This window comes from Papio anubis, chromosome 17 (assembly GCF_008728515.1).
Source record: "Papio anubis isolate 15944 chromosome 17, Panubis1.0, whole genome shotgun sequence".
Taxonomy (NCBI): domain Eukaryota; kingdom Metazoa; phylum Chordata; class Mammalia; order Primates; family Cercopithecidae; genus Papio; species Papio anubis.
The window spans coordinates 27,730,700-27,743,336 of record NC_044992.1 but is presented as its reverse complement, the minus strand read 5'-3'; the positions used below and the strand labels follow the sequence as shown (position 1 = coordinate 27,743,336).

Here is a 12,637-nt window from a genome sequence, read left to right as displayed (position 1 = left end):
TTCTTCTGTCTTGTATCAAGATGTTCAGGTTGAGTTATATGCCTTTCAAGGCCCCAGATCCCCTCAGGACAAGGACCTAGTCGAAATCACTTTTGGTGTTTCCATTACCCACAATATAGCTGGTGCTTCCTAAGCGCTTGTTAAAGTACATGGATTTTTGCCGGGCATGGTGGCTCACGCTTGTAATCTCAGCACTTTGGGAGGCCAAGGCAGGTGGATCACCTGAAGTCAGGAGTGCGAGATGAGGCTGGCCAACATGGCGAAACCCCATCTCTACTAAAAATACAAAAATTAGCTGGGTGTGGTAGCTCCCTGTTGTCCCAGCTACTCGGGAGGCTGAGGCAGGAGAATCACTTCAACATGGGAGGTGGCGGTTGCAGTGAGCCAAGATCGTGCCATTGCACTCCAGCCTGGGTGACAGAGTGAGACTCTGTCTCAAGAAAAAAAAGAAAGAAAAAAAAAAGTACATGGATTTAAACAATATACAACTTTCTAGTTTTTCCTACTGATTGTGCCTTACCAGGTGGGTCTGCCCATTTTGTGCAAAGTCCTTGTAGGAAAAATTTACAACCTGTAGATTCCTTGTGTGGAACAAAAGTTTACTTTTTTCTTGTGGCTAAATCTATCTCCCCTTTCCTTTTTAATTTTTTTAATTTTTGAGACAGAAACTTGCCTAGACTGTGGTGCCTAGACTGGAGTGTGCTATGGCACAATCATAGCTCACTACATCCTCCTGGACTCAAGTGATCCTCTGTCCTCTCACATAGCTGGGACTACAGGTGCGTGCCACCATGCCCAGCTAATTTTTATTATTATTATTATTATTTTTGAGACAGAATCTTGCTCTGTCACCCAGGCTGCAGTGCAGTGACATGATCTCGGCTCACTGCAAGCTCTGCTTCCTGGGTTCACGCCATTCTCCTGCCTCAGCCTCCCGAGTAGTTAGGACTACAGGTGCCCGCCACCACACCCGGCTAATTTTTTGTATTTTTTTAGTAGAGACGGGGTTTCACTGTGTTAGCCAGGATGGTCTCTATCTCCTGACTTCATGATCCGCCCGCCTTGGCCTCCCAAAGTGCTGGGATTACAGGTGTGAGCCACCACGGCCGGCCTATTATTATTGTTTTTTATAGAGATGGAGTCTCAGTGTCTTACCCAGGTTGATCATGAATTCCTGGCCTCAAGCGATCCTCCTGCCTTGGCCTCCCAACATGCTGGGATTATAGATGTGAGCCACTGTGCCTAGCCCCTTTCCTGTTTATTTCGTACTTCCACTTTTCTATTGCTAATACTATAAACGTATATTTGGTTACACCTGCCTTCACCTCTGTCCCACTGTCTGGTGAATGAAGTGACTTTTATCCTGCCTGGGAATAGACCTACCCCCTAATCCTGATCACATGATGACTTCTTTTTCCTATTTATTTATTTTTGAGACGGCATTTTGCTCAAAATGCCCAGGCTGAAGTGCGGTGGCTCACTGCAACTTCACCTCCCGGGTTCAAGTGATTCTCCTGTCTCAGCTTCCTGAGTAGCTTGGATTACAGGTGCGTGCCACCACACCTGGGTAATTTTGTATTTTTAGTGGAGATGGGGTTTCACCATGCTGGCCAGGCTGGTCTCGAACTCCTGACCTCAGGTGATCCGCCCACCTCGGCCTCCCAAAGTGCTGGGATTACAGGCATGAGCCACCGTGCCCAGCCAGATCACTTCTTTTTCTACTCCAGCCTTTACTCCTACTTCCATTTATTGCCAGCTTCACTTCCTCTACAGTCTCTTAATCTTTTGGGGACTCCTCAGCAGTTTGTGAATATGTCTACATTTATCCTGGTGACACCGGATCTTCTTTAGCAACTGCCTTCTCTCTTCCTTTCACTTTACAGTCAAGTTTCTTGAAATAATAATTTATCCTTGGAATTGTGTGAATTCTTACTCTCATTCACTTTCCAACCTATGATTATCAGCTTCTTTCTTCCTAAACTGCTTAGGCAGAGAACACATATGGACACTTTCCTAAACCTTAGTCCACTGGGCATTTTGCATTCTTCCTTGTATTCTGTTCTCTGAGACATTTGACAGCGTTGATAATTTCTTCTTGAAACTAAAAACACTCTCCAGTTCCACCTTCTCTGAGCATTCTTTTTTCCTCTGTGCTGCTGTGGGCTTTCCCCTGCTGCCTTGTAGATGTGGTTTTCCCGTGCCTTCTTCTCTTCTGACCCAGACCATCTAATCAGTCTCCGGCCCCACTCTGGCTTTACGTACTTCGGGTGGGCCACGTGTTCCCAAACCTTTATCTTCAGCCCAAACATGTATTGTATTTAGCCCTGGCTAAATACAAAAATTAGCCAGGCATGGTAGCAGGCGCCTGTAATCCCAGCTACTCGGGAGGCTGAGGCAGGAGAATCACTTGAACCTGGGAGGCAGAGGTTACAGTGAGCTGAGCTCCCGCCTCTGCACTCCAGCCTGGGCGACAGAATGAGACTCCATCCCAAAAAAAAGTTAGTGAATTGTCTACAACCTTGTCCTCTTTGCAGGGGACAAGCCCGGAAAGCCAGATGGTAATTGTTGTGAAATCTGTAGGTTTATTAGGTTTATTTTGTACCTTGCCTTCCCAGAAAAATTGTAGTTAAAAGCATTGTTATAATGCAGATAACAACAACTAATGTTTATATAGTGCTTTATAGCATACAGACTGTCCAGATGAGAAAAATGAAGTACAGAAAGTCTATTACTTGTTAGAGGTAGATAACACAGCCTTTGAGTAGTAGAGCAGGACTTAGGACTGAGGCCTTCTTATTCCAGATTCTATATTCTTTTTATTATTACACACTGTCTCAGATTGGTCTATCAACATGTGATTTAAAGAATTACAAAATTTGGCGGGGCATGGTGACTCACACCTGTAATGCCAGCACTTTGGGAGGCCGAGGCAGGTGGATCACTTGAGGTCAGGAGCTTGAGACCAGCCTGGGCAATATGACAAAACCCAGTCTCTACTAAAAATACAAAAATTGGCCAGGTGCGGTGGCTCACAACTGTAATCCCAGCACTTTAGGAGGCCAAGTTGGGTGGATCATGAGGTCAGGAGATTGAGACCATCCTGGCTAACACGGTGAAACCCCCATCTCTACTAAAAATACAAAAAATTAGCCAGGCATGGTGGCGGGTGCCTGTAGTCCCAGCTACTTGGGAAGCTGAGGCAGGAGAATGGTGTGAACCCGGGAGGTGGAGCTTGCAGTGAGCCGAGATTGCACCACTGCACTCAAGGCTGGGCGACAGAGCAAGACTCCATCTCAAAAAAAAAAAAAAAAAAAAATTAGCTGGGCATGATGACACACGCCTGTAATCCCAGCTCTTCAGGAGGCTGAGGCAGGAGAATCACTTGAACCTGGGAGGCGGCAGTTGCAGTGAACTGAGATCATACCACTCCACTCCAGCCTGGGTGACCGAGTGAGACCCCTGTCTCAAAAAAAAAAAAAAAAAAAAAAAAAAAAAATTACAAAATATCTATTTCAGAGGGTTATTCCTCCTCTGTTATCTCCATTCTCTTGCCAACAAAGAGCTCATTTACTTTATCATACACACACTCTGTGAAGAACTCTTTACTTCATTATTCCATGTGAACTGTTAATTGCAAGTAAAGGCCAGATTACTTGCAATTCTTCTTCTGGGAACTTAAGTTCCTGGGAACTAAGTTCCTCTTCTGGGAACTTAGAACCCTCAAACAGGTTATATCGAGTCAAGAGAGAAATGTTCTTGATGTGCTGAAGACTGAACAAATGTGTGATTAGTTAAGACTTAGATATTGGATATGATTCATTTATTTGCTGGTTCTTGTTGAGCTACCTGTCTAACTGGGCACTGTTAGACTATCACAATCCCTGTTGTGGTCGGGGTCAGAGGCAAGTTGGGGAGACAGGTGTTAACCAGGGACCCCTGCAGGGGAGAGAATTATATCAGGTGCAGTGGAGGCAGTGTTGGAAAGCTAAAAAGGACCTAGAGAAGTGAAGAGGTCTAAGGTTATGAGCTATTTGACCTAGGAAGTTACTTCCCCTTGCTGGTTCTCATTCTTTTTTCCTCTATAAAATGACCCAGGTTGAATCAGTTGGCTTCTTAGTTCCTTCCACTTTATGAAAGTGCCTTTGTTAAAACAATGAGTCAGGAGGCAGCAGAGCATTCTATTGTGTGAACTGATTATCGAATAATAACACTAAATGTTTCGTTTATTATCTCTGTAAGCAAAGAGTTCAGGCTCAATGTGTCTACATTGGCTGCTTTAGTCGACTGAGAAAAACACTCATATCTCACATCAATGCTTGGCATTTGAGTGGGCCCTCTTACAATTGTTGGGTTATTCTGACATTTGAGGGATTCAATCCAGATCCTCTTTGTTTTCTGATCGTAGAAATCATCACCCCTTTGTCCCCAGTACCTGCATTTGATATGTAAAATGGAAGTAATAAACCAACACTTCTTTTTTATTTTATTTTATTTTATTTTTTGAGACAGGGTCTCACTTTGTCACCCAGGCTGGAGTGTAGTAGTGCAGTGGCACAATCTCAGCTAACTGCCACCTCTGCCTCTCAGGCTTAAGTGATCCTCATATCTCAGTCTCCTGAGTTGCTGGATTACAGGTGTGTGCCACTACCCCTGGCTAATTTTTGTATTTTTTTATAGAGATGGGATTTTGCCATGTTGGCCAGACTGGTCTTGAACTCCTGAGATCGAGTGATCCTCCCACCTTGGCTTCTCAAAGTGCTAGGATTATAGGCGTAAGCCACCATACCTGGCCAACACTTCTTTTTTTTTTTTTGAGATGGAGTTTCACTCTTGTCACCCAGGCTGGAGTGCAGTGGCGTAATCTCCCGTCACTGCAACCTCCGCCTCCTGGGTTCAAGCCATTCTGCTCCCTCAGCCTTCTGAGTAACTGGGATTTCAGACATGTGCCACCACACCTGGCTAATTTTGTATTTTTAGTAGAGATGGAGTTTCTCCATGTTGGTCAGGCTGGTCTCAAACTCCTGACCTCCGGTTATCCACTCGCCTCAGTCTCCCAAAGTGCTGGGATTAACAGGCGTGAGCCACCACACCTGGCTCTGAACACTTCTTAATAAACCTACAGAGGCTCTGATTCAGGAAGGAAGCAAATATTTGTTGAGCTTCTGCTACGTGGACAATAGTGCTAGGGAACAGTACAGTACATAATGAAAGAATATTCCCTGCCCTTGGAGGAATTTATGGCTTAGTAATAGAAAATAAAGAGCAAGATATACCTGGGCAAGAAAGTATAATAGGTGCTGTGATAGAAGTTTATCTAGGATTGGGGGTACAAATGTAAGAGTAGTTTTACTGGCCGGCAGGAGGGGAAATCAATGAATGGACAACATAGTATGGGGAAAAGGATGTTAGGTTTGGAGTCAGAAAACCTGGGTTTGTAGAATCTCAACTCTGTATATTAACTCTCTATATATTAGCTATGTATTTTATTTCTTTGAGTCTGGGTTGCATTGTTTATATAAAGCAATTAACAATAGTCTTCCCCAGCCCAGTGCCATGGCTCACGCCTTAATCCTAGCACTTTGGGAAGCCAAAGTGGGCCCATCACAACATCAGGAGTTTGAGACCAGCCTGGCCAATGTGGTGAAACCCTGTCTCTATTAAAAATAGAAAAAATTTAGCCAGGCATGGTGGCGGGCACCTGTAATCCAAGCTGTTCAGGAGGCTGAGGCTGGAGAATTGCTTGAACCCAGGAGGCGGAGGTTGCGGTGAGCCAAGATCACACCACTGCACTCCAGCCTGGGCAACAAGAGCGAAACTCTGTCTCGGGAGAAAAAAAAAAAAAGAAATCTGTGATCCTTGAAAACACATCCACCCCTCTACCTTGGTGGCATGTGTGGATTGAGTATCACTGCTCACCTGTGCTCTCGGACATCAAAAGGACAGTAGAGGTGTATCTTAACTCTGACCTTTTCCCCTTTCCTCCCTTGCACCAGATTTTATCATGTGGGCAACCTGCTGCAACTGGTTCTGCCTGGATGGACAGCCTGAAGAGGTCCCACCACCCCAGGGAGCCAGGATGCAGGCCTATTCCAACCCTGGGTACAGCTCCTTCCCTTCCCCAACAGGCCTGGAACCAAGCTGCAAGTCCTGTGGGGCTCACTTTGCAAGCACAGCCAGGAAGGTGAGTGCTGACTTCTTGGCCTGCTCTGCCACTGCAGCCTATGGACCATGGGCAAGCACTGCTGACCCCTCTGAGTGCCTGCAACCTTGCCTTTCCCTGTGTAATGCTGGTGACCCAGACCTGTCCCTTTCACAAAAATGTTCAAGAAGAACTAACCAAGTAAAAGCAAAAGCAAAGCATGTCAGCATAGATTTGGAGTCAGTAGACCTGAATTCAGTTATCAGCTTTGCTGCTTACTAGCTATATGATTTAACCTCTCTTGAGATTCAGTTTCCCTGTTATAAAATGGGATGATTGTTGTCCTCATCTTTCAGTGTTGTGGGAATAAAGTGAGACAAGAAAGCCATGAAGGGTGCCTAGCACAATGCTTAGAATGTCGTAGGCACTTGATGTTATTTACTTCATTAGCCACCATCACAAAAGACCTGATTGCAGATTAACTTGTTCTTTTTATCAAAAACAATGTTAAGGATGACTCAGATACATTAGGACCATAACAAAGACTGGAGCTTATTTACTGTAGCAGATTTCATTTGAAATGCTTGGGAGCCATGCTTCCCAAATGAGTGAGCTGGAAGTAAAATTACTGGCTGGATTATGGTGTCTAGGTGTGCACCCTCTTCCAGAGACAGTGAGTTATCTGTGATCAAGCAGGACTAGGGCAGAAGGTAAACCCTCACCTGGATAAAGAACTCCTGCATTCTGCATTTTTCTGCAGAATGGGAAGTTTGCAGCCCAGAATAAGTGATAGGATATGATGTTAAAATGGTGATCATGCGAAATTTGAGAGGAAATCATACTTTTAAACCATCTGCTATGTGCAAAGGACTGTTTAAGGAATTTAAATTTTTTTTTATTTCATTTAATCCGCACAATAGCTATGATATACATTTTAGAATCTCCCAAATCCCATTTTACATATGAGAAACTAGGGCTCAGGGTTTAAAATTTAAGAAGAACATTGAATGTGTTAAATTCCTGACAAATAGCATGAGAGATATTAAAATACTCATTCTTTTCCCTTGACTTCAGTAGTGCTCAAGATCACATAGTTATTAAATGACAGAGCCGGGATTCAAACCCAGGTCCTTGATTCCAAAGCCCCCTCCAGAAGACGTTCGGCATGTCGAGTAGAAGATGACAGTTATAGGCCTGGGTGCCTAGAGAAGCAAGGCAATGATTAAAATAAGGTGTTTTTTTCTTATTTATTGGAAAATGAATTACTGAATATCTACTGTGTATCAGGAATTGCCTGGGTTAGGGAGGCAGAGATGAAGAAGGTCATTCCTGCTTAACAGGGAGCTTGCAGTCACACAGGGAGGTGAGGACAGTGCACACTATACAATGTGACAAAAGAAAAGTGTGTGTAACAAGAAGAGCTTCTGTGAGGGGAAGAAAAATTCCAGTTTGGATGGTAAAAGATGATTATTGGTACAATATTTTCTTGCTACAAAAGTATGAATTAATTTTGTGCAATTTACAGCGAATTTTGTGAATATTAAGGGTGTTTTCATCTATGAGAATTTTTCATTTGTAATTTCATGCTTAAGTGGATCAGCATTCTTATCTTAAGGGTTTGGCATTTAACAGCCAGGGGCTTTCAAAATGTCTTTTTCTAGAAGTGCTTGAATTGAAATGATTACATGGATCCTACTGTCTTTTTCTTTTCCTTTTTCTTCATTATGGTCAGTATTTTCTGATTGCTTTCTGGGTGCAAAGCACAGATAACATTCAGGACTTTATAGAGAGAACATAAGGAAGATGTGGCCCTTGCATTCCCTGAGTTTTCAGTCCTAAAGAGAAATGGCAGACTGTAATTTTGCCACAAGCCAAATACCCCACCTCTATTGGTAATACCTCTCTATGGTTTAGCTGTGACCGACAGTTTTGGAGGGGGTCTGGCACCCAGCCTCTTTAGTTGGACCAGTTGGAGGAGGAGGTTATGCTTGGAGCCATGGAAGTGATATTCAGATCTCAGAGTGTTAAGAGAGGACTGGGTCTTAGGTGCCGGTAAGGGGAAAAGAAATTAAAGGTGACTGTTTTACCTTTTCTGGAGCATCTACCTTGTGCTAACGTTTTATATACATTCTCTCATGTAATATTTCCCATATTCCAGGGAATAGGGGTGGGAGGGAGTAGGAGCAAGGGAAGGGCAGTTGGCAAACGGGAGCCAGCAGAGCCCTGCACACAGCATCCTTGAAGGATGGTGCCCACCTGAGGTGCCATGGCCAGTTCTGTGATGCTGGATATCTCAGTGCACTCTGGGCATTTCTGCAGGCACGTTGGTTGCCTCCACTAATTCATCTTTCATACTACCTGGTTACTCAGTTGTTTTGAACCATTTGGTATAATTTATACATAAGTGTGTCCTTTGCTTATTCTGCCTGCATTTGTTGACAGCCCTTTTTTCCTTTCCTCTTGTTCTCTCCTTCCACTGCAAACTGGGGTTTTAGCCTCAAGCCCTATCCTGTTCCTGTAGGGTGTGTTTCAGATGCCAGCTTATTTCAGAGTCCCCTGTGAGCCAGTGGGTGTATAGAAGCTAGGTTGCTGTCTGCATTCTGATCTTGCATCCAACAAGCCACACACATTTGAAGAAAGAATAGAGAGTTGTTTGGATCTGGCTGATTGAGCAATGCAGGCTTTATAATTGTGTCAAGCTAGGTCTTGTCAAACTGCATTGACTTAAGTAATATTCCATGTCAGGCCCACAGGTTTATGACATTGAAGCCTGTTTGTTTCAGTCTCAGTCATCCTAAGCACACTTCATTTCCCAATAGAAAAGCTTTAGATGTGAATGAACCCCAAATACCTGAAAACATCCATTTTCTGCCTGCGTGGCTACTGGTGCCAACACCGTTACACTGCTAGTGCAGCCATGCATCCTTTTAAGTCTGTCTCTGAACAGTGTATTGTTTGGTTATAACTGTGTGGAGAATTAGGGAGCTTGATATATGTCCCTTTGCAATGCCTTCTAAGTCTTAATAGCCAAAACTGGGTGGTAAATATTATTTTCTTTTCCTTTTACTATATGAATGATACTTAGACAAAACATATAACTGTCTTAACTATGCAGACATTTACTTCAGTCCAGAGTGTCTATGATCTTGACTATGAGAATCTTGTCTCTTAAGCATTCTTTTTTAGCTTGAACAGCTTTCTATATTTTGAAAAGATGGACCAGAAATATTTAAGTTACTACTTAAGTCAACACAGGATGAAAAGTTTTTAACTTCTTTAAAGGATTAGTGAGGGTGCCCTCGAGGCCAATCCCAGTGTGCTCAGGAATTACCTCTCTTTTTGGGGGTGTGACATGCTCTTGGCCAGAACAGAGCTCAGCCAGATGTCACTGTGCTTGCTCAGCCTGTGGGGTGAGAGGCTGAGGATTGCTTCCTGTGGGCTGAGTAAGCCTTCGTGTGTTGTCAGTGACTGCCAGAGTAGCTGCTGCCAGGCAGTACCAGCTTGCCCATCAGGCGCCCGTTGCCTAACTGAGACACTCTGTGCTTTCAGTAACAAGAGTACCCTGATGTCCAGACGGTCTCCTGTTGCTATCTAAATATTTGTCTTGGATATGGTCGTAAGCACCACTGGGTTCCCAGCACTCTGAGTGGACCTTCCTGGAGTGGGGAGCCTATGTCGATGGGGCAGTGGGTGGGGAATTTGGAGATGGGAAGCCAGGCCCTTGACTCAGAACTGTTCCGTGCTTGAATGGAACTAAGCTCTGCAGCATGGCCTGGTGGGAAGAATGTGATCATGAGCATTAGCCTCCGACAGACCTTGAGTGTGAATCCCAGCTCTCCTGTTTACTGCCTGACCTTGAATACAGTAGTTGATCTCCCTAAGCCTGGGTTGCTTTGTCTGTGGATCAGGGAAGAACACTAATACCTACTTTGCGAATTAAATGACAAGCTAGCATATAGAAGCACTTCAGTAAATTAATATTAATTGTAACAACCACCATAACCTTCATGCAGAAATAATTATAGTTTAGGATTTGAATCCTGGCTCTCACCGTTAGCTAATATTTCCTAGCTATAATAAAACAGCTAACACTTGTTGAGGACTCATTTTGTGTTAGATATGCTAAATGAATTCTCTCTTAATCTTCACAACCACCCCATGAGGTAGATACTGTTATCAACCCCATTTCACAGATGTGGAAACTGAGCAACAGAGAGGCTAAATTACACACCCAAGGTGATACTGCAAGAAATAAGGGAGGGGAGGCTTAATAAAAATGCAGAACTTTTTGATTCTAAAGCTGGTAGTCTTGATTAATACCTCAGGTGCTTCGTCAATAAATAAAGTAAGCCTCAAATTAAATAATAAACGTGAAGTGTCCTGTACATGGATATACACAATACACACTGGAGGTCTGCCACCCCTGAGTGGCTTTTAATCTAAAATCTGAAAGTGGCTTGCACCCTTAGTTATGTGAGAGAGCTTAGTAAAAGTAAGAATGACTGGAGGAGATCCTGCTGGGCTTGGCAGCTCTGAAGCTCCCATCTCACTCTCTGTCTTGTTCTCTCAAGCTGACATGGTTTCCTGTGTCTCTTCCTCTAAGCAGCAGACCTGCTTGGACTGTAAGAAAAATTTCTGCATGACCTGTTCGAGCCAAGTGGGGAATGGGCCCCGCCTCTGCCTTCTCTGCCAACGGTTTCGAGCTACAGCCTTTCAGCGAGAGGAGCTCATGAAGATGAAGGTGAAGGACTTGAGGGACTATCTCAGCCTCCATGACATCTCTACCGAAATGTGCCGGGAGAAAGAAGAGCTGGTGCTCTTGGTCCTTGGCCAGCAGCCTATAATCTCCCAGGAGGGCAGGACTCATGCCTCCACCTTGTCCCCAGACTTTCCTGAGCAGCAGGCCTTCCTGACCCAGCCTCACTCTAGCATGGTTCCACCTACCTCACCCAACCTCCCCTCTTCATCTGCACAAGCCACCTCTGTTCCCCCAGCCCAGGTTCAGGAGAATCAGCAGGTAAGGGCCCATTTGTAGTCTTTGCCAGTCCATGCCAGTTTGAGGGCTCATTTTCATTTTCTTCTCCTGCCTGTGTTGTGAGAATGGGGTATAAGGCTAAGTGTCTTGATTATGTGAAGCCTTTCTGACTACTGGTGCGCCAAGTGTTTTCTGGGCATCAGACTCATGTTTTGGCTTTCTTCAGAGATGATATGCACAGTACCAAATTTTTTTGTTTGCTTTTTGTTTTTAATACACACATATCCTAGTTAGACATTTTTTTAAAGTTCATCATTCCAGAAATATTTTGAGAAAAATAACCATTAAGCCATCAGATTTAGTTCTGGTCCAATTTGTCTTCCAACTTAATTCCTTTGTTCCGGTCTTCATTGGCTGGATTGGGAACTTAGTTCCTTAGTAACCATCACAAGGAATATAGGAAAGCAAAGGGCTATATGGAGGCAAGGAAGGGTGGGGAAACAGACAAAGACACTGCTTCTCTTACCAGTCACTGACTGGAAGCAGGAGTAGTTGGCATGCTGTACTTGTATGCTGCTTCTTCATTATCCTGGGGGGCTTGGAAGCTAAGAGCAGCACATCAACTGAATCATGACCCAGGCCTGGGGAGTACAGAAATGAGTAATACACTCTCTCAAAAAGCCCCCAGAAGAGGGAAGGTGGACACGTAGACCAGCTAACTCCTGGATTAGAGTGAGGCCAGTGGACATAACTGTTGTATAAGAAGTGGTGATGTTGCAGAAGTGCCTTAGTGACTCTGTTATTTATAGCAGCAGTCCCTAACCTTTTTAGCACCAAGGACTGGTTTTGGAAGACCATTTTTCCGCAGACTGGGGCGCCTTGGTTTCAGGATGAAACTGTTCCACCCAGATCATCAGGCATTAGTTAGATTTTCACAAGGAGCATGCATCCTAGATCCCTCGCATGCGCAGTTCACAACAGGGTTCACACTCCTAGGACAATCTAATGCCACCACTTATCTGACAGGAGGCGAAGCTCAAGCAGTAATGCTCGCTTGCCAGCCACTCACCTCCTGCTGTGCATCTGGGTTCCTAACAAGCCATGGACCAGTACCAGTCTGTGGCCCAGGGGTTGGGGACCCTTGATATAGGGCTTGGGCAATATGGGGGAATTAGGAACTACGAGATCTAATTTCCACATCCCCTTTTGTCACTGACTTCTTGGTCCCCTTGGGCAAACGTTGAGCCTACAACAATGAAATGGGGTTAGTAATCACAGACCACTTTTGATCTTGCCAGGATCTTGAGAGATCTGAATGTGTGATACCATGTCTGAAAGAGCTCTGAGCCACTTACAGCTGGTATAGTGCTAGTGCTGTTAGTTCCTACACATGATGTGGATGGCTGCTGCTGCTTGTTTATGATCACTTCCTTTGCCAGGACTGGGCCCCCTGATTCAGCTCTGGACAAGCACTGAGGCATAAAGGCCAATGTGATAGCATAATTTAACTGCAGTAAAATCAT

The 12,637-nt window shown here is 44.4% G+C and overlaps 1 protein-coding gene across 8 annotated transcripts in view; it reads left to right on the top strand.

The window, feature by feature from the left end:
- Positions 1-12,637, top strand: part of RFFL (ring finger and FYVE like domain containing E3 ubiquitin protein ligase) — an 81,045-nt gene that overhangs the window by 57,422 nt on the left and 10,986 nt on the right. For 7 of the 8 annotated variants that reach the window (XM_009190117.3, XM_009190116.3, XM_009190115.3 and 4 more), the window contains 2 exons: positions 5,994-6,181; positions 10,746-11,156. In XM_009190117.3, coding sequence (XP_009188381.1) covers positions 6,002-6,181; positions 10,746-11,156 — 591 coding nt within the window. In that variant the 5' untranslated portion in view covers positions 5,994-6,001. Of the gene's footprint in view, positions 1-5,993; positions 6,182-6,205; positions 7,372-10,745; positions 11,157-12,637 lie in introns of those variants that run through there. The other variant, XM_031657469.1, reaches the window with a different exon arrangement.